Source organism: Drosophila obscura, unplaced genomic scaffold (genome assembly GCF_018151105.1).
Source record: "Drosophila obscura isolate BZ-5 IFL unplaced genomic scaffold, ASM1815110v1 contig_25, whole genome shotgun sequence".
NCBI lineage: Eukaryota > Metazoa > Arthropoda > Insecta > Diptera > Drosophilidae > Drosophila > Drosophila obscura.
In genome coordinates this window covers 2,817,464-2,838,140 of record NW_024542812.1, presented here as the reverse complement: position 1 = coordinate 2,838,140, position 20,677 = coordinate 2,817,464, and the positions used below count along the sequence as shown (strand labels likewise).

Here is a 20,677-nt window from a genome sequence, read left to right as displayed (position 1 = left end):
CCAATAACAGGACTGGCCTAAATGTATATACAAAACACAAATCAAATGCATTAATAGGTTAAGGCAAACATTTCGATTGAAGACAACTTCAATAAATATTTTTCAAGGCAGCTTGGAACAACAAATTGAACATTAATTGAGAGAAATTAATTAACCTGGTGGACCAGTGGCAGTGAGATCACATTCCCTACACATTTACGTATTTTTTAATCCACCAATGTGGAAAACGTGTAAAACTGCCATTCCCATCTCAATTTATTCAAAAATGTCAGAAAAAAAGGCATGAAAAAAAGTGGATAACTTCCATGGAGCTTCTATGAAGACTAGGTTTAATTTAAACGGTCCACTAAAAAACGGTCAGTTTTCAACTGAGAATTTTAAAATTTATATAATATTCTGGTAACGCTTTATTCAGGGCAGTATTTCAGCAATCCAGTACGCCAACGCTGTTTTCAGGGCAGACACCGTATATTTTTGAAGGTCAGACGGAATATATGGTCACTAAATCTGTGGTCACACTGTTCACAGTCTGTTTTGGCGGCGGCTCTGTGAGAAATAATTATTACTAAAAATGCTATTTAATGCTATTTTTTTAAGCGAAATAATAAAAAGATTGTTCAAAATAGTTTTTTTGTTGATCTTTACTGGTTACTAACCTGATTAGATAGAGCAGGGTTAAGCTATTTTTTTTCTCGGTATATTTGAGGCATATTTTGAAAATGACGTTTCTGAGGTTCTAGTCACACTCTTCAAAACAAATCAAGTGAAATATTTATTTTTCCATATATTAATATACTTTTGAAAATGACCGCCAAAGTCATTTAGCGTTAAAAAATTCCAGACATTTTTCGCTCCCAATTCGTGGTGGTTTTTTAAAATTTGCTCTCTTTTCCGAGTTGAAGAGAGCGCTTTCGTGGTGACTTTCCCCTCCTTTTCGTGGTGTGAGCAGCATGTATCTTACGGGAACGGGTTTTATTTGAAACGTAGATTCATTGTTGCGCGTTCCTACGCGTTCCCCGTAAGATACTTTTGATTTGTATGGGAAATATTTCAGCAACATGGGAAATGAATAGGCAGCACTGTTCTGCAACGTTGGAACAGAATGAGCAACAAATCTGAATACATTGGCAAAATGGATATTATGGACTTGAGATATTGTTTGTAATTTCAGGTTCAAATTAATGCACAAACTACTCAGTCTCTGTTTTAAAGACATTAACGAAATTTTGCAGCTCACGGGTACCAATAATAGGTATCAGAACCGGGATAAATGTTTTTATAAAACACAAAACATAGGCATCAATGGGTTAAAAACATGTCAATCTAGGATAAAATCATTATTAATGTTTCAAAGGAGCTTGGAACAACAAATTTAATATCACTTAAAGGAAATAAGGTATACAAAAGTCCATACGCATAGAAGAACTTGGTTGACAAACAACAATGATGTCGCATTTAGTCAACATTTACGTTTTATGCTTTGGCCGTTTTTGTTTGAACCTTTTTATGTAAACAATCCAATGAAAAAGTGTACTGAAACTAGCCAATCCTGAACAAAATTTATTGAGGAGTCGGACAAAATTATGTGTGAAGTGATGAGAGTCCCGGCTAGCTAGTAATATTAAACCGAATATCAAAATCGAGGAATATTAACTTAAAATGATTTGGAAAAAACAATCGATACTATCGTAATAGTATCGGGTTCAAATAATTATTAAAAAACCATTTAAACCTTTTAGGAACTTGTCCATTGTAAAAATTAGATGCCACCTGTCAATTTGTTTAAAAATTTGTCTTCGTATTTTAGAGCAGCCAATCCAAAAACATATCAAAACCGCAACGACTGTAGCTCGATACTATCATGATAGTCTCAAAACCATCGATAGTAGAGGCTAGCAGCGAAATATCGATACTATCGATAGTGCCCCCTTTGGTTTGACACCTCTAGTTCACAGTCTGTTTTGGCGGCGTCGCCGTGAGAGTTGTTCTGTTTTTTTACGTTTTAGTTTTAAGTTTAGCGCGGTTTTACCCGATGCCGGTGTCGCCCAAATAATGCTAGACACAGCATAAAGCAACGGTGAGAATGGCATTTTTTGGCGATTACCTCACTCTGGACAAGAGCAGCTATTCATAGCTATTCGTGTGTCTTATATATAGGCACCACCAACTTTAAACGTTTAAGAAACCCCAAAAACACGACACACGCAGAAGAAAGTGTGGAAAAATGGGTCGAAGTCGCAGTCCCGCCTCTCCAGCCCACAGAAGACGGGAGAAAGAGCGCACAGAGCGAAAAAAGAGACGAGAACGGCGCTCCAGAGAAAGAGAGGCGATTGGCAGCAGCAGTAGCGGGCGCCGTGACCGTGATCGTGAACGCGAGCGGAGTCGCAGCCGTGACAGGGATCGTGCGCGTGGAGGAGGACGGCGTTCTAGGTGAATAACAAAGTGTAGTGTACCAAAAACCAAGCCAAACGATAAGTATAAAACATCCAAACATTATTTACCCATACACATAACAAATAGTTTAGGTGTGTGAAGGGGGGTTCTAACAGGGAAACACTTACCAAATATCGATAGGGCATTCAATTGTTAGAGATAGAGCTATCGAGCAGGTCATCGGTTCCTTTGCAGCTCTGTCCGTCGGCGCCCTAAAAAATTACCACGTGAAGTGAAATTTAACCGGATTTCATCACAAAGTCGAACAAATTCTTTGCAAAAACGTATAAAGTATATCTAGAAACTCGGTCGATTTGGGCGCATTCAAGCCGAATAATCACCACTCAGCAAACACAGAGGAAGAACCGAAGTTAATAGACAAACAGAAAAATGGCTCTTCGCGTGCAATTCGAGAACAACGATGACATCGGCGTCTTCACCAAGCTCACAAATACATATTGCCTGGTCGCCATTGGCGGCTCCGAGACCTTCTACAGTGCTTTCGAGGCCGAATTGGCCGAGACCATACCTGTTGTGCATGCAAACGTGGGAGGCTGTCGCATCATCGGACGCCTCACTGTCGGTAACCGCAACGGACTGCTGGTGCCCAATTCGACCACAGACGAGGAGCTGCAGCATCTGCGCAATAGTCTGCCAGACGCCGTGAAGATCCAACGGGTGGAAGAGCGTCTGTCAGCCCTGGGCAACGTGGTGGCCTGCAACGATTATGTTGCCCTCGTTCATCCAGATTTGGACAAGGAGACGGAGGAGATTATCGGCGACGTCCTTAACGTGGAGGTCTTCCGCCAGACCATTGCCGACAATACCCTGGTCGGCTCCTACACAGTACTGAGCAACCAGGGTGGTATGGTGCATCCCAAGACGAGCATACAGGACCAGGACGAGTTGTCCTCTCTGCTGCAGGTCCCCCTCGTAGCCGGCACGGTGAATCGTGGCAGCGAGGTCCTCGCGGCTGGCATGGTGGTCAACGATTGGCTCTCTTTTGTGGGCATGAACACAACAGCCACAGAGATCTCGGTGATTGAGAGCGTCTTCAAGCTGAATCAGGCTCAGCCGGCGGCGGTGACAACTAAATTACGCGCGGCTCTTATTGAGGACATGTCCTAGGCGGACATCCCGTCCTAATCACACCCTTATATATGTACTTGATCTAAGCGATATCTTTGTTATCTTCTATACAATGTCATTTAAGAGCGCAATGCGAAATACAAAAAAAAAACCAACACGAAATACATTGGATCCGTTTAGGCAATATGTAGTCTATTCCACCCTACCGATGCGATTCCATACTACCTTTTAATGAAGTACCCGGACTGGTTCTGGTTCTCCTGGGTATCATATTTCCCTCTCTTAATTTAAAAAAAAAAACTTCCAAATGGAGATGCACAGCCCGATGCAATGCAATTCCAGGTTGCCCCAGTTAATTGCCAAGCTTCTTTCGACTCAAATGCAATCATTTTCCACTTCAGAACGAATCTGTCACTCACCAAAGCTGAAATTCCCAATTCGCAGATCACGTTCGAGAGGCGGCGGTGGCGGTGCTGCTGGCGGCGGTAACAGCAGCAGCAACAACAGCAGCTCGGGACCATCGACGTCCAGGCGAACCACACGGAACAAAGCAGCGGCCGCTGCTGCAGCAGCTGCTGATCGTCCCCAGATCAATGATGCCGATCTGGAGGGTAAATCGCCGGAAGAGGTTGAGATGCTCAAGACAATGGGTTTTTGCACGTTCGACACCACCAAGAACAAGAAGGTCGAGGGGAATGATGTCGGTGAAGTGCATGTAATCCTCAAGCGGAAGTATCGCCAGTATATGAACCGCAAGGGTGGCTTCAACAGGCCGCTCGATTTCGTGGCCTAACAGCCGGAGGAGTCCTTTTTCGCTCCTTCGCTGCCCTGGCGGCCACTACCAACCAAACTAGTTTGCTACGATTTTTTACTTGTCCTTGCTGCACGCCTGCCTTCGTTGCACGCACGGGGCCGAGCGGCGACGGACAAAAACCTGCAATTTTATGCAATAGACCGGTTTACAAAATTCTCAAATTTTTATCCCACCCAAAATTTCCACTCAATCAACCAAGCTACCCATCAGCCACCCAGCAACAGCACTACACACACTCATACCTCAGTTAGTTATTTAGTAGTATAAGCCAGAAGTGCGCCTTTGTTATAAAGTTACCACGTTAATTTTACAACAAATATCTGAAGCTGAAAGCAAAGCCCCACAAAAGCCCTAGAACAGAATTCAAAATGTTACATGTTCGAGAATTGGGGAGTCTGCTTTCAGTTGCATTTGAGGCGCACGACGACGATTGCTTTTTAAATATTTCAAAGTAATTAACAATTGTTCTTGTTGACGACATCACATCATTTTTAACGGAATACGAATTAACTGAAGGCCAGCCTGCGCCTAAAATTCACAACAGCAAAATTTCCAAACCACACACAGACAATTACTTAAAGTATTTGAAAACACACACCCGAAACAAACCACAAAACCCTCTCCGATCCCGATCCAAAAACTATCCCACAAACAACTCCTCCATACGCTGCAATAGTACAAGTTTTACAACCAAACAAATATATATCAAATATATATTTAATATATATGAAATTAATTATATACACACACACACACCACAAGTACCTTATCCTGATGATCCCCCAGATAAACCGAACAATAGCCATAGCAATTTGTTGAATGAAACGTTATTTGTTATCAATCAAAATGTTGTAATTAAACCAGTTAATTCCGATTTAAATCACAAGTGCCAACGCAGATCAGGCACATCAACGCTTAAGATGAAACACCTTTTATATAGACATATTTGTATGATCATTTTGTACTCTTTTATAGGACTATTATATACACATATGCATGTGTTTGTATGACTTAACAAACCAACTATTATAAGCAATAGTTACAGTTTTTTCTTGCTTTTGGCAAATACTATTCATTGGTAATTGAAAAACGTTTGGCCCACACACTCGCACTTCTCAATCCATTATTTGTAACCCTTAACTATATCGAAATTGCAGGGATTATTTCTTATTTTATATTCTCCTACAATAAACTGAACGAAAATGTAAGAAAATAAAAACGAAACATTTTTCTCTTTCAAGGATCTTTGTGTGTATTTTGTAAAGGAAGAAATTATAAAAATTACTACTATGCAACTTTAGATGAAAAATATGAAAATTCTGCTAGGGGTACAGATATTCTCCATTTAAAGGAAGATATGGGGCAGAGCAGAACTTTAATTTTGATTTTTGAACCTCACGAAATTGCTAATAATTATTAGCGAGCACTTCAAAATCTAAAGTACATATGTATGTACATTCTATTCAATCTTCCAGATTAAGACATATGTACATTACCGGTATATCATTTGGGGTTTACGGTTCGTGTTTAAATTTATTTTTTAATACATTTTAATACATCATTTTTGAAATTTGATTCAAATCCAAATACATAATGAAATGCTTAAACAGAGAAATTAGTGTTACATTATCGTGAAGGAAAAATATTATGAACACAAGGCTTTTGGGACGAAAATGAAAGTGTACGACTAAGGTTTAAGTTAGTTATTGTTACGTTTCGTTTGCAGATTCCATATTTAAGAAATACATGTTAAGGTGGCACGCACATACCACGTGTAAACATTTTATGCATTTGGTGTTGGTATTAATTGTGGAAAACATTTGTTCTTTTGTGCGCAGAGCAGAGGACCTGTCTTGCTTAAAGTATATATGCATGTATGTATATGTGAAAACAATTTGCTTTGTAAAATGCTGTTTTTTTCTCGATTCTATTTCTGTTTGTTAGTCTTTTGTTGCTGGTCTATTTACTGAGACCGACTGGATCTAATCCGCCCTGTGAGGTTTGCGCTTACGCACTTGGTCTGTTCTATCGAGTTTTTCTGGCCCAGCATCGCCGGCCTGCTTTGCTACTTCTTTGACGGTCTTCTTCAACTCATCGGCATCATAATGGGCCTCTTTCTGGAGAACTGGAACATCGTTAGAGTCCTTTGTGCTGCTCTCGTCGTCCTTCTCCTCCTCTTCGTCTTCCGGCTCTTCCTCGACGCTGTCTCTCTGCTGATCCTCTTGATCATCATCATCGTCGTCGTCAGCCTCGCCATCATCTTCGATTTCCTCGGTGGCCAGGTCTTCAACGCCCTCAGCTAGATTGTCCTGAGACTCTGAGAAGCTCTGTCGCTGGGATTTCTTGGGAGGATACACAAAGTCCACAAGGCAAACAAGCAGTAGTCCCAATGCGGCGCCAACGAAGATAGTGGCGATTGCAAACAGAGCATAGGAGCCCCATGTGGGCAGTCCGTATTCCTCTTGCAGGCGCCCGTTGAAGTCCTTAAAGAGTTTTTGCGTTTGCTATTAGTACATGAACAACAAACACGTAGCAATGCAGATAGCAAAGACCAGAGTTATGAGTCAATTAGCAAATGGGAACGGAACGTAATCGGCTCTCAACACCAGGGGTCAGTTGGCGCTGATAAGCTTCCGCATCCCGCAAGCAATGAACTGATGTGTGAGCAGCAGAGATAAACACAGTGGATTGCACGTCGCAATCCACTCAAACAGGTGAACGTACCTTCAGGGTGTGGGACAGCTTGAAGAAATAGGATAACACAGACATGTGGATGGTGTCGGGCTTCTTCCAGGCGGATAGCGGCTCAATGCTCTGCCACTGCTGCTTCTTCACAAAGTGCAGCAGAGCGTCTCCGTCGCGGGCTCCACGATACTGACGGAATTCGCCATCTTTGACGCTGCAAAAATCACAGTAGAGGTCTTAGTGTTCGTTTGGTCAGTTTTAGAATTATCTTAATGGACTCACTGATAGATGGTGGGCAAGGCGGTGACAAAGAAGCGTCCGCTGAGGGATGGCGATGTGGTCACATCAATTTTGGCCACCTCCACCTTCACATCCTTCGCTACGCGTGCAAACCGCTCCCAAGTGGGTGCCAGGTTCTTGCAAGCCGGGCACCATGGGGCAAAGCTGAAAATACATATTAAAACAGCTGCCGACGAGTAAGGTGTGTGAGAGGGAGGAACGGGGACTGCGTCATCAGCATGAGTCTGCACTGCGCGTCGCAAGAAGCAAATAACGGTATGCAGCATTCCACAGAACCAGCTTGCCAGTCGTTGTTTTTGTTGCACGCTTGTTGCCGCATGAGGCACACCCCACACCGGACTGCGACTGCGTTACGTCAGGTGGGGTGGGGGATGCAAGGATGGATGGGGAGCAGGGGGTCGGGTCCCTATGTCTAACTCACAATTCAATCATCCATTCGCCTTTGAGCATCAAATGCCAATTATCCTCGTCCAATTCGATTAGCTTGCCACCTGGCTGCAGTCCTGCCTGCGCTGTTGCCGCATGTGTCAACATCAATACAATGACACATGACGCGGCCACAAGCTGTGAATTACGCTGCATTTGTTTTTTTTTTGTGTTGCGTGCTCTGCGTGGGACGAATCAGTCATACAATATGTCGCAATTGACGCAGAATAGAACTGGCTACTTTGTTTGCTAAATTATACTATTTATATTGAGTTAATATTCAAAATTCAAACAAAAGTAAAAAACTGCGACGCCGACTGCGAAAATTGATATTTGGTTCGATAGTGGTTCAATTCATAGCTAGTGACCAGAACCAAAAGAACCAGCAACTATCGCCAATCTGGAGCATTCATCGATTTAACCAAATTGCGATACTGTTTTACAAAGAAAAAACTACAATCACAACATTGAAAAACAAAATTTTTTGGTCTCTTCGCTCGAGTTGCTCCTGTAGTCTGCCACAACATGGCTAATAATTATCTGCAGCCGGTGCATAATTACTTCGATGACGTGGACCGCTTGGAGGATATTGATGATGATTTGTTTCTGAAGAACAAGCGAACAAATGCCAGCAGCCACAAACCACAGCGCAGTACCAACCCGTTCGAAAACGACGATGACGAGGACTCGACAACCTCTTCAATGTCAGCTCAGCGGCTGGCGTACGCGGAGAAGAGACGAGCAATAGAGCAACGTACTCTGGACTCGACGGAAAAAAGCCTGGGTAACAATATAGGCGAAGGCTGGTTGGCCAATTAATGGGCGTTACTAATTGATATCATACACTCTTAAACTGAACAGGTCTGCTCTACGAAACCGAGGAGGTTGGGAAGGCCACGGCCATAGAGCTGGCAAAGCAAAGAGAGCAATTGGAGAAGACCTCGCATCAATTGGATGAAATCAACTCTACCTTACGCTTCAGCCAGCGTCATCTGAATGGTCTGAAGAGTGTATTCGGAGGACTGAAGAACTATTTGTCAGGCAACCGTGATCAGGCATCCTCGGCCACGGCCTCGCCCACGGCCAGTCAATCCTCGCAGGAAGCCAACAGTAATGTTAACGCTGGAGCCTTCGGGGGATCCTCGGTCCCCCTGTCACCCGCTGAGCACTACGATAACCATCCAGTTAGTCGGATACGCGGGGAATCCGTCAGTAAATATCAGCCGTCAACTCAAGCAGGTAACCCCTTTCAAGCCCAGCTGGACTCAAATCTGGAAGATATGTGTGACAATTTGTCACGCTTGAAGTTCTTGGCCACCGACTTGGGCACTGAGATTGAATCGCAAAATGAGCTCCTGGACAACATGAACTATAAAATCGAGGACGTCGACCTGAAGATGACTAGACAGAACAAGGATATGAATAAATTGCTAAAAAAGTAGTCTGCCCTAGAGTCGTCGACGATGAAACATAACATAGTCATAGCGTATCGCAAACTGGATGCCCGAAGGCCATTGCAAGTGCATTCCTCATTTTAGTTTTCACCTTTTTGTTGTTACACAAACCAAAAGGAAAATATTCGCGTTCATTTATTGAATAAAAACTTCATATTTCGAATTTTTGTCGATATTTATATTTTCCAAGAATAAGTTCCAAACTCAAACATCGATCTGTTTGAGCAAAAAGAAAAAAACATTGGTTGAAGACGTCAGGTGCCCGAATTTCGTTGGTTAAAATTGGAAATAAAAACCGTCATTGTGTGTTAATCAGGTTTTACCTGAATTTGTGACGTTTTTCACTCAAGACCTCAAAGTTTCCTTAAAGCTTCCTTCCCTTAGGGAAGAAAAAAGAGGATATAATGAAATGTTTGTCATCTATGCAGTGAAATTGTAACTTAATTTTTCAATCCATCTCATATAATTTTGTAGTCTATGGTATTCTTACAGATATCAAACGGGATCGAGATATATGTATATGGAAGAATCTGATCTAGGTCAAAAACATGTCATTACGACAAAAATTCCTAATACCTTGGTTCCGAAGCAGCTTGGAAAACAGAAATTAAACATTATTGAAAGGAAAGTAGATGCCATACTCCTAAATGTGTAGTTACCGTGTTTCAAACCTTTGTTTAAACCTCATATCATAAGTAATCTTGTAGAACATTGATTCGTCTAGTGGATATAATTATATCACAACATATTCAGAAAACAAATCAAATAACATTAATTAAAGGAAATAGGGTATACAAAATGTTCATACGCATATTAAAAACCTGGTTAACCAGGCAACAATGACGTCACATTCCGGTACACACTTTCGTTTTATACTTTGGCCGCTTTTGTTTTAACATTTTGTGTAAACAATGCAATAAATAGGACTTCTGAAAATTAGCCAATCTTGTACAAAATATATTGATGAATCGGATAAAATTATTTATTAGGGCTGAGGAGGCTAACTAGCTAGTGATATTAAACCGAATTTCAAAATCGAGGAATATCAACGCATCCTTCAGTATATTTACGGTATAATATTCAATCAAGTTCCAATTTATTTCTTAATTTATTTATTTATTAGGGCCTGTCTCCAGCACCGCGGAAAATTGCGGCAAGGAATTTGAAAGTTATTCCGTGAGGGTGTGGAACATAGCTTAAAACAGGGTTGATGAATCAGCTGTGTTTTGTAAACAAGGCAACTGTAAAATTATGCTAAAATTAAAAAAGGAAAAAAATACACTCTGATGATGAAGTGATTGTGTTGGTGGCGGCATATATTGTTGCAAAACAAAAAAGAATAATTTTCATCTCTCTTTTTGGTTTTGCGGACAGTTTTTGCCTACATCTCGCACCATTCACTTCAGGAGGAATTGTAAAGTATATATTCCTGAGCTGGGTATCAGCTGTTCTCTCAGTCCACACACGGTCCTGATAGGCAACTATCGATATAAATCTGTGGATTCCGCTCGTGTTGCTGGATACACATTCCAGGAATACGTAAGCGAAACATTCCTGTCACAGTTTTTTTTTATATGGAATTTTTCGATTCCGATGGATCTTTCCAGTGAAAGAGCGCTGTGATACTTCCTCTTTTTCGGGGTTCCCAACTACATTTAGTGCAATATTAATAAATACTTTGACATTTTTCGTTTTTGTGTTCTGGCGGACCCCCAATGGGGTTCATCTGCGTCAAAGAAATATTTATTCTTGAGGGCGTGAAAAGACGGGGGGATTTTATGGCCATTCTCAAATTTAACAAGATCCCACTTCAATACCTAACTTTCTCTGATCACAAAAATAAAGTTTTCTAAAAACAGGAACGCTAGAATGGGCTTGGTTTGGCTCAGTTTTTAACCAAAAAATTGTATATCAAATACATATAAAACTTAAGCAAGTAGTAGCTTAAAATAATAGTAAGAAATATACTACGTGGAGGGAGGAAATTCTCCGTATCTCTCCAGCTTGTAGCTGTTGAAATTCTCCAGGCTACAAGGTATCCTATCTAGGGCCAATTTATGACGCGCGCGACATTTTCCGACGGGTTGTCTCCTCAATTAATTGGCTTGAAATGAAAATAATTCCCTCTTACCAATAAATACTGAAACTGTACCAAAATTTCAACCATTTTTCATTGGTTGGTGCTAATTTTTGGGACATTCTACTCTTTTTGAAAATTTAAATTCAAAATGTTAGGACATTTTTATGTTGCTCGGCCACATGCTGGTAGAAATCTGTGTTTTGAAGACAGTGCATGGTACAACGGCGAGTCTGATACAAATTATTATCGTCGAAATTTAAAAATGATTACACTAGTCAACACGAGAATTAGGCTGTGGCCCAAAATGACTTTTTCTTATAGATTTCGGGGTTTAAAAATGTTTAACGAATTATGGTTTTTTTTTATGGTGTAGTTTTTTTTTAAATAATTTTTTAAAATCTGATATTTTTTTAATGTTTTTTTTTCAGAGGTAGTGCTTCTATATTTCACATAACTTAAGTATCTTATATCTTGTTGCATAGAACGTTGCAGTTCTGAAAAGCTGACAAATGCAGCTATAAATCGGACCCAGACCCTTTGTATCTGCAGATTAATGCCTGGAAGATATTAAGCTTTCAAATTAAAATTTCATCATTTTCTTCGGTATTATTCGGTATTCATTAAAATCTATGGATAAAGAACTACAACAATTTTTAATTCCCGAAATCTATCAGAACGAGAAGGAACGTGTGAGTCGCTTCTGGGGACGCGACTCTACTTATACCCGTACTCAGTCAGTATATACATTTTTGAGCATGATTTTTTAGAATTTTAGAATTAAAAAAAAAATTTTACATTTTACATTTTTTTGCTACATTTGTTATCTACATCTACATATACAATGTCTATTCTACATCTAACATGTAGTTTGTACAAGTACCATTTAGATTCTACATCTCCTCCGCTAGGGGTTGCTCGCGCACTGAACGCGGCAGAGTGTGCGAGCGAGAAGGAAAATGAGTTGCCTTGTCGTTCGCGGGAGGGGAAGCAACTGAAAATTAATTTCTTCATTCTGGCTATAATTATGATCCGATCTGATTCAGATTCGGCAATCTGGTAGATATGGGCATTCTCTACGATACTGCGTTTTTAGTTTTATCGTATCTTTAAAACTGTGCCTGCCACAGATTTTCGTCCTTTGTGTGGGCGGAAGGGGGCGGGGCGAAATTTTGAAATACACTTGTAGCAGTGTGATATCACATGAGTCTGGAAACCAAATTTGGTTTCTCTAGCTCTTATAGTCTCTGAGATCCAGGCGCTCATCAAGACGGACAGACGGACAGACGGACATGGCTATATAGACTCGGCTATTGATGCTGATCAAGAATATATATACTTTATGGGGTCGGAAACGTTTCCTTCTCTGCGTTGCACACATCCACTTTTACCACAAATCTAATATACCCCTTAACTCTTTTTTGAGTACGGGTATAAAAAGTCATTTTGGTTCACAGCCTAAAAAAAAGTTTAATTTTGTCGAGTAGTGTTATTATTTAAAATTACTGGTTTTATTTGAAATGCAGATTCATTTTGGCGCGTTCCTACGCGTTCCCCGTAAGATACTTTTGATTTGTTTTGGAAATATTTCAGCAACATGGGAAATGAATAGGCAGCATTGTTCTGCAACTTTGGAACAGAATGAGCAACAAATCTGAATACCTTGGGAAAATGGATATTATGGACTTGAGATATTGTTTTTAATTTCAGGCTCATGCCAATTAATCAGTCTCTGTTTTAAAGATATTAACGAAATTTTGTAGCGCGCGGGTACCAATAATAGGTATCAGAATGGTAAACTAGATCATTATTAATGTTTCAAAGGAGCTTGGAACAAAAAATTTAACATCATTTAAAGGAAATAAGGTATTCAAAAGTCCATACGCATAGAAGAACTTGGTTGACAAGCAACAATGATGTCACATTTAGTCAACATTTAAATTTAATGCTTTGGCCGTTTTTGTTTGAACCTTTTTATGTAAACAGTTCAATGGAAAAGAGAGTTCTGAAAACTAGCCAATCTTATAGAAAATTTTTGTATCTATCGGATAAAATTATTTGTTTAAACTGAGAGGGCTAACTAGCTAGTATTGTAAACCGAATATCAAAATATGAGGAATATCAATGTATTTTGTCGTGTCCTTCAGTATATTGACGGTATATTTCGATAATGAAAATGTATATTTCGTTTAAATGCTTGATCAATAATCACGGTCACATTGGCTAGCGCGCATTTTCGCAGTTAAAAACTTCAAGAATAGAGCTGTCAAACGATTGATAGTTGAGCCATCGATAGCTTTGAATGTTTTGAAAAAAACAATCGATACTATCATTTGGCTAAAAAAATTATGGCTAAAAAATTATTAATATTTTTTTTTTTTGTTATTTACTGGTTACTGGTTCTCTGTTTGAGGTCACTCGACAAAACAAATCAAGTTATTTTTCCAAATATTAAGACACATTTCAAATTGACCGCCAAACTCAATTTAGCGCACCAAAAATTTCGCTCTCAATTCGTGGAGAGTTTGCAAAACTCGCTCTCAATTCGTGGAGAGTTTGCAAAACTCGCTCTCAATTCGTGGAGAGTTTTCAAAATTTGCTCTCAATTCGTGGAGAGTTTTCAAAATTTGCTCTCAATTCGTGGAGAGTGCTCTCTTTTCAGTGGAGAATAGAGTGTTTTTGTGGAGACTTTCCCCTCATTTTCGTGGTGTGGCAGCATGTTGCTGAAATTTTTCCCATACAATGACGCAACAATGAATCTTTATTCCATACGCGTTCCCGTATGATACATTTGATTTGTATGGGAAAAATTTCAGCAACATGGGGAAATGAATTAGCAGCATTGTTGTGCAACTTTGGCACGGAATGAGCAACAATCTGCATACCTTGGGAAAATGGATATTATGGGCTTGAGATATTGTTTGTAATTTCAGGCTCCAATTAATGCAGAAACTACTCAGTCTCTGTTCTAAAGATTTTAACAAAGTTTTGCAGCTCACGACTACCAATAATAGGTATCAGAACCGGGATAAATGTATTTATAACACACAAACATGTGCATAAAGTAAAAACATGTCAATCTAGGATAAAAATAAATAATGTTTCAATGGAGCTTGGAACAAAGCATTTAACATCATTTAAAGGAAATAAGGTATTCAAAAGTCCATACGCATAGAAGATCTTGGTTGACAAGCAACAATGATGTCACATTTAGTCAACATTTAAATTTAATGCTTTGGCCGTTTTTGTTTGAACCTTATTATGTAAACAGTTCAATGAAAAAGAGTTCTGAAAACTAGCCAATCTTGTAGAAAATTTATGTATCTATCGGATAAAATTATTTGTTTAAAACTGAGAGGGCTAACTAGCTAGTAATATCAAACCGAATATCAAAATTGAGGAATATCAATGTATTTTGTCGTGTCCGTCAGTATATTGACGGTATATTTCGATAATGAAAATGTATATTTCGGAATATTTTTGAGGATCAGAGGGTATATTTGATCAATAATCACGGTCACATTGGCTAGCGCGCATTTTCGCAATTAAAAACTTCAAGAAACTTGCGAAAAGTTAATAAACAATGGAAGATAATTATGCATACTGCACTCAAATGCTAAAGGAGCCACTACAACTTGAGTAAGCATCGCAGTTTAATCAATTTCATGTTCACGTGCTTGCTAGACGAATCTTTTAATGTTCTAGAAAACTCATTGGCTCTGGCTCACAATTCGAGGTGGAACAGTCGCCATTTAGTGCTGGCGATGATGATTTTAATGTCGACGAAATGGAAGAAAGTGAGAGTGATACCGGGCCAGATGTTGATGAAGAGGAGCTCGCTTCGCCGTGGACCCAATCGTTCGAAGAACTCAAGAAATTGATGGTGCCTATCAATGCGAACATTTTCAAACGCATAACACGTGAAGGCCACCAGGACCGGGGCCTGGTTCCAGACAAGGCACGTGTCGCTGTGCGCTACAGTGGCTATTGGGAAGGCGAGAATTCTCCATTTGATTCGTCACTTATGCGCCGCAGTAAATTCTATTTTGAGACCGGTGCGGGCTGCGATGTGCTGGAAGGCCTCCAGGCCGCTGTACTTACCATGAGGACATATGAGAAGGCCGAATTTATTATATCCTATAAGTTGCTGTTTCACGAGATGGGCTGCCCGCCGCGCATTAAACCACGTGCAGATGGACTTTTCAAAATCGAAGTTCTCCACTTTACGTTGATCGGGGACTCGGATGCCTTCGCGGCCATGTCCGCTGTGGATCGGGACAAGTTCGTAGTTGTTTATCCCAAAGCTTTAGACATGAACATGCATGGCAAGGACTGTGTGAAGCGCTATCGCTACCGCAACGCCGTCACTGCCTTCGAGAGGGCCGTGAGCTCTCTGAACTATTGCCGCCTGGCCGATGATGAGGATGAGCGCAAGCAAATCGCTCTCTTGATCACTCTCAACGTAATTATGCAATTTTTTTATCCGATCCCTACTGATATGTTTGTTATTTTTTTGTTTAACTTTTTTAGCAAAACTTGATGATCTGCTACAATAAATTGCACCATCCCAAACGTGTGTGCATCACAATGAAAGCCTTGCGGCGTCTCACTGAAAATAAGCCTTCCTGTAAGGCGCTTTTCCAGGAGGGATGCGCCCTGTCCGCTTTAGGAGAATACGAACGTGCTCGTTGTATTTTTATGCAGGCTCAGGCCAAGCAGCCCGGTAGCACTGAGATCAGCGATAAGATAACCGATCTGGATAAAACAATTAAAAAATACAAAGAGGAAACTCAAGATATTTGGACTCGTGCGTTGTCAGCCCAGAAGTCAAAGGATGTGAAGGAAGGAACCAAATGTAATCCCAGTCTTGAAAAACTTGTGAAGGAGTTTGGGACTTCCGAAAAAACGTCGATGGGACTTTTGCGGGGTGTTTATATGAACTCTGACATCGAAATGTTATCCAAAATGGCCAAGGAGCACAAAATGAAACTAACAGTGTCCCCCATTGACGAGAATGTCTTGACACTGTCCAAGCTGAATCTAAAGTGATGCACTTCTCATTGAAGGATTAGATGTTAAGCGTATGCTGCCAACTTTTCTATACTTTATATTTCACAAAGAAATCAAAAATCAAAATGGTATAAAATCATTAGTTCTAGAAGAACTTAACGTTTATTTTTTACATACTGAAGAATATGAAAACTGAAATGTGTTTTATAAATACGAGTACAAGAATATATCATCTTTCTGTTGGACAGAACTTCTCGTTTGTTTTGGAATATATTTAGTTATTTAGCTGAATGTCCTGGGCCAGCTGACGCTGCAGACAATACAGACAGGTACAACCTAGGACGTGTGTGAACTTCCTGTAGCTCATAGGTATTTGAGGTGATATGTTTGTTATAAACAGAAAAATGCACGACCAGTCATGGCGGTAGCCGGTTGCAACGTTTATTTGCTGAGGCTTTGGTTAAGCGCCCGACTTGCACTGGGACAACGAAGCTTAAATGTATTTGAATACCTGTAGTTAATTGGGCGGACATGTTAGGTACTCTTCGATCGATGACAGTCAGAAAACTGTCCCCGTTTCCCAGTCTACAGATGTTCTATACAGAACTTTATTTGATTTCAATTTGTATTCAGGTAGTCAGATAAAGGAACAGCTTTGCGTGCGTTTGCGCTGTGTGCAGTGTGAGAGGAATGTCTTACGTGTTACAAATGGAATGACTAAAAACGTGTATAAATATAGGAGTAATTATTTAAAAATTGGAGGAATGGCTATTTAAATCCTGAACCTTAAGATGTGTATCTTTTGGATTTTGCACTACCAAAACGGTTATCTTGCCATCAGGTGTTAGCAGGACCTCGTGCAATCTGGTACGGACTCGCAACATGGTCAGGAGCTGCGGTGGCTCCATTTTCGATAGAAATGCCTGACACTTTTCACGCAAGTTCTCATAGAGACAGGCATGTTGGAGTGCGTCTTGACGTTCCATTGAAGTTTTGATCGGCACACCCGAACGATTCATGATTAATATATCTTCGACCCCTGGCTTTTCTTCCAAGAGGCGGTAGACCTCATCAATATAACTCTTGGTACGCTTGGGCTGTGGAATTGGCGATTAGTTGAGTTAGAATACTTTGAGGTCTAAGTTACACAGATTTGTATGTACATATGCACCTCAGTTTCGGCTGCCTGCATTGTATGTAGTGTATCTCAGAGCTCTACGCTTTGGGATCAGCTGGGAGCTCTAATATAATTTAAATACTTTCTGAAATCAACTAACGCTAAGCTTGCTAAATCAATAAGAACTTTTTATTGTGAAAATTTTACAATAGGAAAAGTAACTAGGCACACACTCCATCCACTGCCACGGTACACCATTTGTAATCCGCCAATCGTTTGCCAATGACTCTCATCATAAATACCAGAACCATTGCCAAAATGCTAAAAATTTTAAGTCTCATCTTAGTTGCGATCTTCAGTTCCCAATGTTTTCGTAAGGAGCCGAAAACGGTTTTTGTATTATCAACAATTTAACACACATTTTAAACCATTAAAATTGAATTATGAATGGATTGAATGGTGCGAAAGCTCCAATATTATTTAAAACTTAAACATTTTGGCGGCTAATTAAGCAGTTTCAAAGCAGTTTTAATATAAGCCGAATGCATTGATGCTAAGCAGTTCAACCAGTTTGCACAAGAAAATACACAAATTTTCGACGATTGTGAGAAGGCATATATGGTGCTGCGCGTTGAGACTTGCTGACTGTTTTAATGACAATGACGTAGGGTCGAGTCCGCCCGGAGACAACGAATTTCATAATTCAATTTTGATTGCGCGTTTGTTTGGATTGAGTTTTGAGAGTGTTGCCCCTCTCTTTGGCCGGGTTAATTTTCCAATAATTAATGCCGTAAATGCAAGAGGAGGTAGATTGATTGAACAGGTGGGAATTTGCCTTCGGTGCCCATTACGGTTATCAAATCCGTGGGAAAACTATCATCCTTGTTTCCCTCCACAATATTTTAGTTTTTGATATATACAAAAATTGTTTTTTCTGTTAAAACCCATTAATTTTTATTAATTTTTAATTTTCATTATAAATTGTCCAATAATTCCATATCCGCTTCTTTGCCTAAATTCAATGTTTTTTTGTTTTTGTTTGGCATTATTGGAGTATATTTTGCTTACACTTCAAACATGGGGTATAACATAAATAATACATACATACATATTATTTAATTACCGAAACAGCAAAATATAGTATAAATACGAGTATTTGTATAATAGTTTTAACGATGCACATTTTAAAGACTTTTGTTTTTCTATTTGCTTATTTGTACATACATATGGGCATTTTCATTCTGGCGTCACCTTAAATTCCAAAAAATGTGACCGACGCACATTGGGGCCTCAACCGCAAAGAGGTGGCAAAAGTCTATTAATTTTATGATAAATCCAATACACGAATCCGATATAGAATTTTCCAGAGCTTTCAAAATGCCAGTATAAAAAAATCGGACTTTTAGTTTAGGAGATATGAGAAATCAAAGTTAAAAATTATTTCCGTGTGCAAAAGTTTATTCAACTTTTATTGACATACTGAATCTTTCAGGTAGAATAAAAAGAAAACTGTGTGAGGTATCCTTATGTTTTTGGTATTTTTTACTAGATGTATTCATTTTTATCAATATTCAATGAAAAACTGGTCCGTTGCATAGACAGTTTTAAATAAACCCGTTTTTTCCAAATCATCTAGCTTTTGGGTTGTTTTTCAACTTTGACTTGAAGTACAAAAAGTATACTTTTGTATTACCGACATTTTTTAATACGTGCTCTTTAAATATTCCATTACCTTGGGAATGTAGTCAATATTTGTGAAGCGGACCTGCCCCTACATCGATAACAATGACGCAGCTCTAATTCCCCATACAAAATCCAAATGTCGTGCGAGGTAGCGTCACTGTTATCGATGTAGAGGCCAAACAGGTCCGATGCGCAAATATGGGCTTTAAACTTAGGTAAAAGAATATTCAAAGAGTATGAATAAAAAAAAAATTTCGTGAAAACAAAAAAATACTTTTTTTAAAGTCAAGTCAAAGTTGAAAAACGGCCAAATATGAGGTCAATATTCTAATGTTTTCTTATATTTCATCTATTAGAAATGTGATATCTCAAAATAAATCGGAGTATAAAAAAAATAAAAATTGTAAGTTTATGGGATATTTTTTACAAGGTAGAAAATAATAAAATTCTGAAATAAGTTTTATAATAAAAAATTGTATTTTTTTCTCCCAAAAATTTCAAAAATTATAATTGATTAAAAATAAAATTTAAAATTATTACATGTAGTGAAAATAACCATTTAACTTTATTTATCGATGGAAAAAAAAGCAAAACTTAGCACATAATGCACCGGAAATATTCACCGGAATCAAAGTTAAACTTTGACTATTTATTGTAAGGCTTATAGAATTTGTAGCACCATTACATCTTGCAGACTAAATTTTGAAAGATTTTCCCTTCAAATGCAGTTTATTTTATGAAAATATCTTGATTCGTTCAGAAGTAATTAATTTCGCAAGCTGAAATGGCCGAAGGGCCCACTGTGCGACGTAACGTTGCCAAAAACAGATTTAGTGTTTGAGTCTGCGAGTTGGATAGGACTTTTTTAAACATTTAATGTTATATGTACAAAATAAGTTTTAACATGTACATTAATATGTTTTTTGGCATGGTGGACATTTGGTCGGAAATGCCCATATATAGTACATAGGTACATATGTATGTATGTACAAATCTGTACATTTAGCGGGTGGGATGTTACAAAGGTTGCAGGAATTTTGTTGGGTACATCGATATGAATATTTTAAATTTAATTGTATTCCGAACGCCATCAAGTTACATTTCAATATCTATTCTATTCACTTTACAGTTCAAAACTTGGTATAAATATGAAGCTACTCTGTACTGTGGAGTACCACATATTCTTCTTACATTTCTTACGTTTCTTACGTTTTCTCCTAATAATGAAAAATAATGTAAAAAAAATGTATCTGAATTGACAGGTATTTGGGTTTTTTTTTCCTTTCTTGCTGTTAAGATTTGAGCAAATTGCTTTTGATTTTCGGTATTACCTATTTAATTATTAAATATATTATTTACAATACAATTGCCCTTTCATAATATTGTTTGACAGCCATTATGTATTTCAGTATCTACTCGTATGTATATTATTGTTGATAATTCTGTTTTCTCTTGGTTTTTGCTTAGATTTTAATTTAATCTCGGGGTTTGTCACAGGTACACATCCATTTCAATTAACAAACATGCAACATCAATGGATTATTCATGTGCAAATACTTGTAAGTACATACATATATGCAGATATATAT

General features: G+C 38.9%; 6 protein-coding genes across 6 annotated transcripts; 4 read left to right on the top strand and 2 right to left on the bottom strand.

The window, feature by feature from the left end:
* Window positions 1-1,947: 1,947 nt before the first annotated feature.
* On the top strand, window positions 1,948-5,579 carry LOC111071347 (U4/U6.U5 small nuclear ribonucleoprotein 27 kDa protein). Its single transcript, XM_022362632.2, has 3 exons — window positions 1,948-2,077; window positions 2,158-2,430; window positions 3,967-5,579. The coding sequence occupies exons 2-3, from the start codon at window positions 2,225-2,227 to the stop codon at window positions 4,313-4,315; spliced, it is 555 nt and encodes a 184-aa protein (XP_022218324.1). The 5' UTR covers window positions 1,948-2,077; window positions 2,158-2,224; the 3' UTR covers window positions 4,316-5,579.
* On the top strand, window positions 2,603-3,704 carry LOC111071346 (eukaryotic translation initiation factor 6). Its single transcript, XM_022362631.2, has one exon. The coding sequence runs from the start codon at window positions 2,824-2,826 to the stop codon at window positions 3,559-3,561; it is 738 nt and encodes a 245-aa protein (XP_022218323.1). The 5' UTR covers window positions 2,603-2,823; the 3' UTR covers window positions 3,562-3,704.
* Window positions 5,580-5,844: 265 nt separating the features above from the next.
* LOC111071344 (thioredoxin-related transmembrane protein 1) lies at window positions 5,845-8,104 on the bottom strand. Its single transcript, XM_022362629.2, has 4 exons — window positions 7,743-8,104; window positions 7,304-7,465; window positions 7,061-7,235; window positions 5,845-6,819 (listed from the first exon to the last, which is right to left on the bottom strand). The coding sequence occupies exons 1-4, from the start codon at window positions 7,901-7,903 to the stop codon at window positions 6,319-6,321; spliced, it is 999 nt and encodes a 332-aa protein (XP_022218321.1). The 5' UTR covers window positions 7,904-8,104; the 3' UTR covers window positions 5,845-6,318.
* A 64-nt stretch (window positions 8,105-8,168) lies between these two features.
* LOC111071345 (synaptosomal-associated protein 29) lies at window positions 8,169-9,359 on the top strand. The gene is made up of 2 exons (XM_022362630.2): window positions 8,169-8,531; window positions 8,609-9,359. The coding sequence occupies exons 1-2, from the start codon at window positions 8,273-8,275 to the stop codon at window positions 9,187-9,189; spliced, it is 840 nt and encodes a 279-aa protein (XP_022218322.1). The 5' UTR covers window positions 8,169-8,272; the 3' UTR covers window positions 9,190-9,359.
* A 5,420-nt stretch (window positions 9,360-14,779) lies between these two features.
* Window positions 14,780-16,532, top strand: LOC111071365 (inactive peptidyl-prolyl cis-trans isomerase shutdown). Its single transcript, XM_022362665.2, has 3 exons — window positions 14,780-14,917; window positions 14,984-15,740; window positions 15,809-16,532. The coding sequence occupies exons 1-3, from the start codon at window positions 14,862-14,864 to the stop codon at window positions 16,325-16,327; spliced, it is 1,332 nt and encodes a 443-aa protein (XP_022218357.1). The 5' UTR covers window positions 14,780-14,861; the 3' UTR covers window positions 16,328-16,532.
* Window positions 16,533-16,868: 336 nt separating this feature from the next.
* On the bottom strand, window positions 16,869-17,791 carry LOC111071367 (dynein light chain roadblock-type 1). The gene is made up of 2 exons (XM_022362667.2): window positions 17,460-17,791; window positions 16,869-17,385 (listed from the first exon to the last, which is right to left on the bottom strand). Exons 1-2 carry the CDS (start codon window positions 17,478-17,480, stop codon window positions 17,038-17,040), a joined length of 369 nt encoding a protein of 122 aa, XP_022218359.1. The 5' UTR covers window positions 17,481-17,791; the 3' UTR covers window positions 16,869-17,037.
* Window positions 17,792-20,677: the final 2,886 nt, after the last annotated feature.

Coding starts and splice junctions, on each gene's coding strand:
- LOC111071346 (XM_022362631.2), top strand. CDS start 2,824: ATGGCTCTTCGCGTGCAATTCGAGAACAACGATGACATCGGCGTCTTC.
- LOC111071345 (XM_022362630.2), top strand. CDS start 8,273: ATGGCTAATAATTATCTGCAGCCGGTGCATAATTACTTCGATGACGTG. Junction 8,532..8,608: donor CTCGACGGAAAAAAGCCTGG/GTAACAATATAG, acceptor TAAACTGAACAG/GTCTGCTCTACGAAACCGAG.
- LOC111071344 (XM_022362629.2), bottom strand. CDS start 7,903: ATGCAGCGTAATTCACAGCTTGTGGCCGCGTCATGTGTCATTGTATTG. Junction 7,466..7,742: donor GGCGAATGGATGATTGAATT/GTGAGTTAGACA, acceptor ATGTATTTTCAG/CTTTGCCCCATGGTGCCCGG. Junction 6,820..7,060: donor AGCTGTCCCACACCCTGAAG/GTACGTTCACCT, acceptor AAACTCTTTAAG/GACTTCAACGGGCGCCTGCA.
- LOC111071347 (XM_022362632.2), top strand. CDS start 2,225: ATGGGTCGAAGTCGCAGTCCCGCCTCTCCAGCCCACAGAAGACGGGAG. Junction 2,431..3,966: donor GGAGGAGGACGGCGTTCTAG/GTGAATAACAAA, acceptor CCCAATTCGCAG/ATCACGTTCGAGAGGCGGCG.
- LOC111071367 (XM_022362667.2), bottom strand. CDS start 17,480: ATGCAGGCAGCCGAAACTGAG. Junction 17,386..17,459: donor TGCAGGCAGCCGAAACTGAG/GTGCATATGTAC, acceptor CCAATTCCACAG/CCCAAGCGTACCAAGAGTTA.
- LOC111071365 (XM_022362665.2), top strand. CDS start 14,862: ATGGAAGATAATTATGCATACTGCACTCAAATGCTAAAGGAGCCACTA. Junction 14,918..14,983: donor AAGGAGCCACTACAACTTGA/GTAAGCATCGCA, acceptor TTAATGTTCTAG/AAAACTCATTGGCTCTGGCT. Junction 15,741..15,808: donor CTCTCTTGATCACTCTCAAC/GTAATTATGCAA, acceptor TAACTTTTTTAG/CAAAACTTGATGATCTGCTA.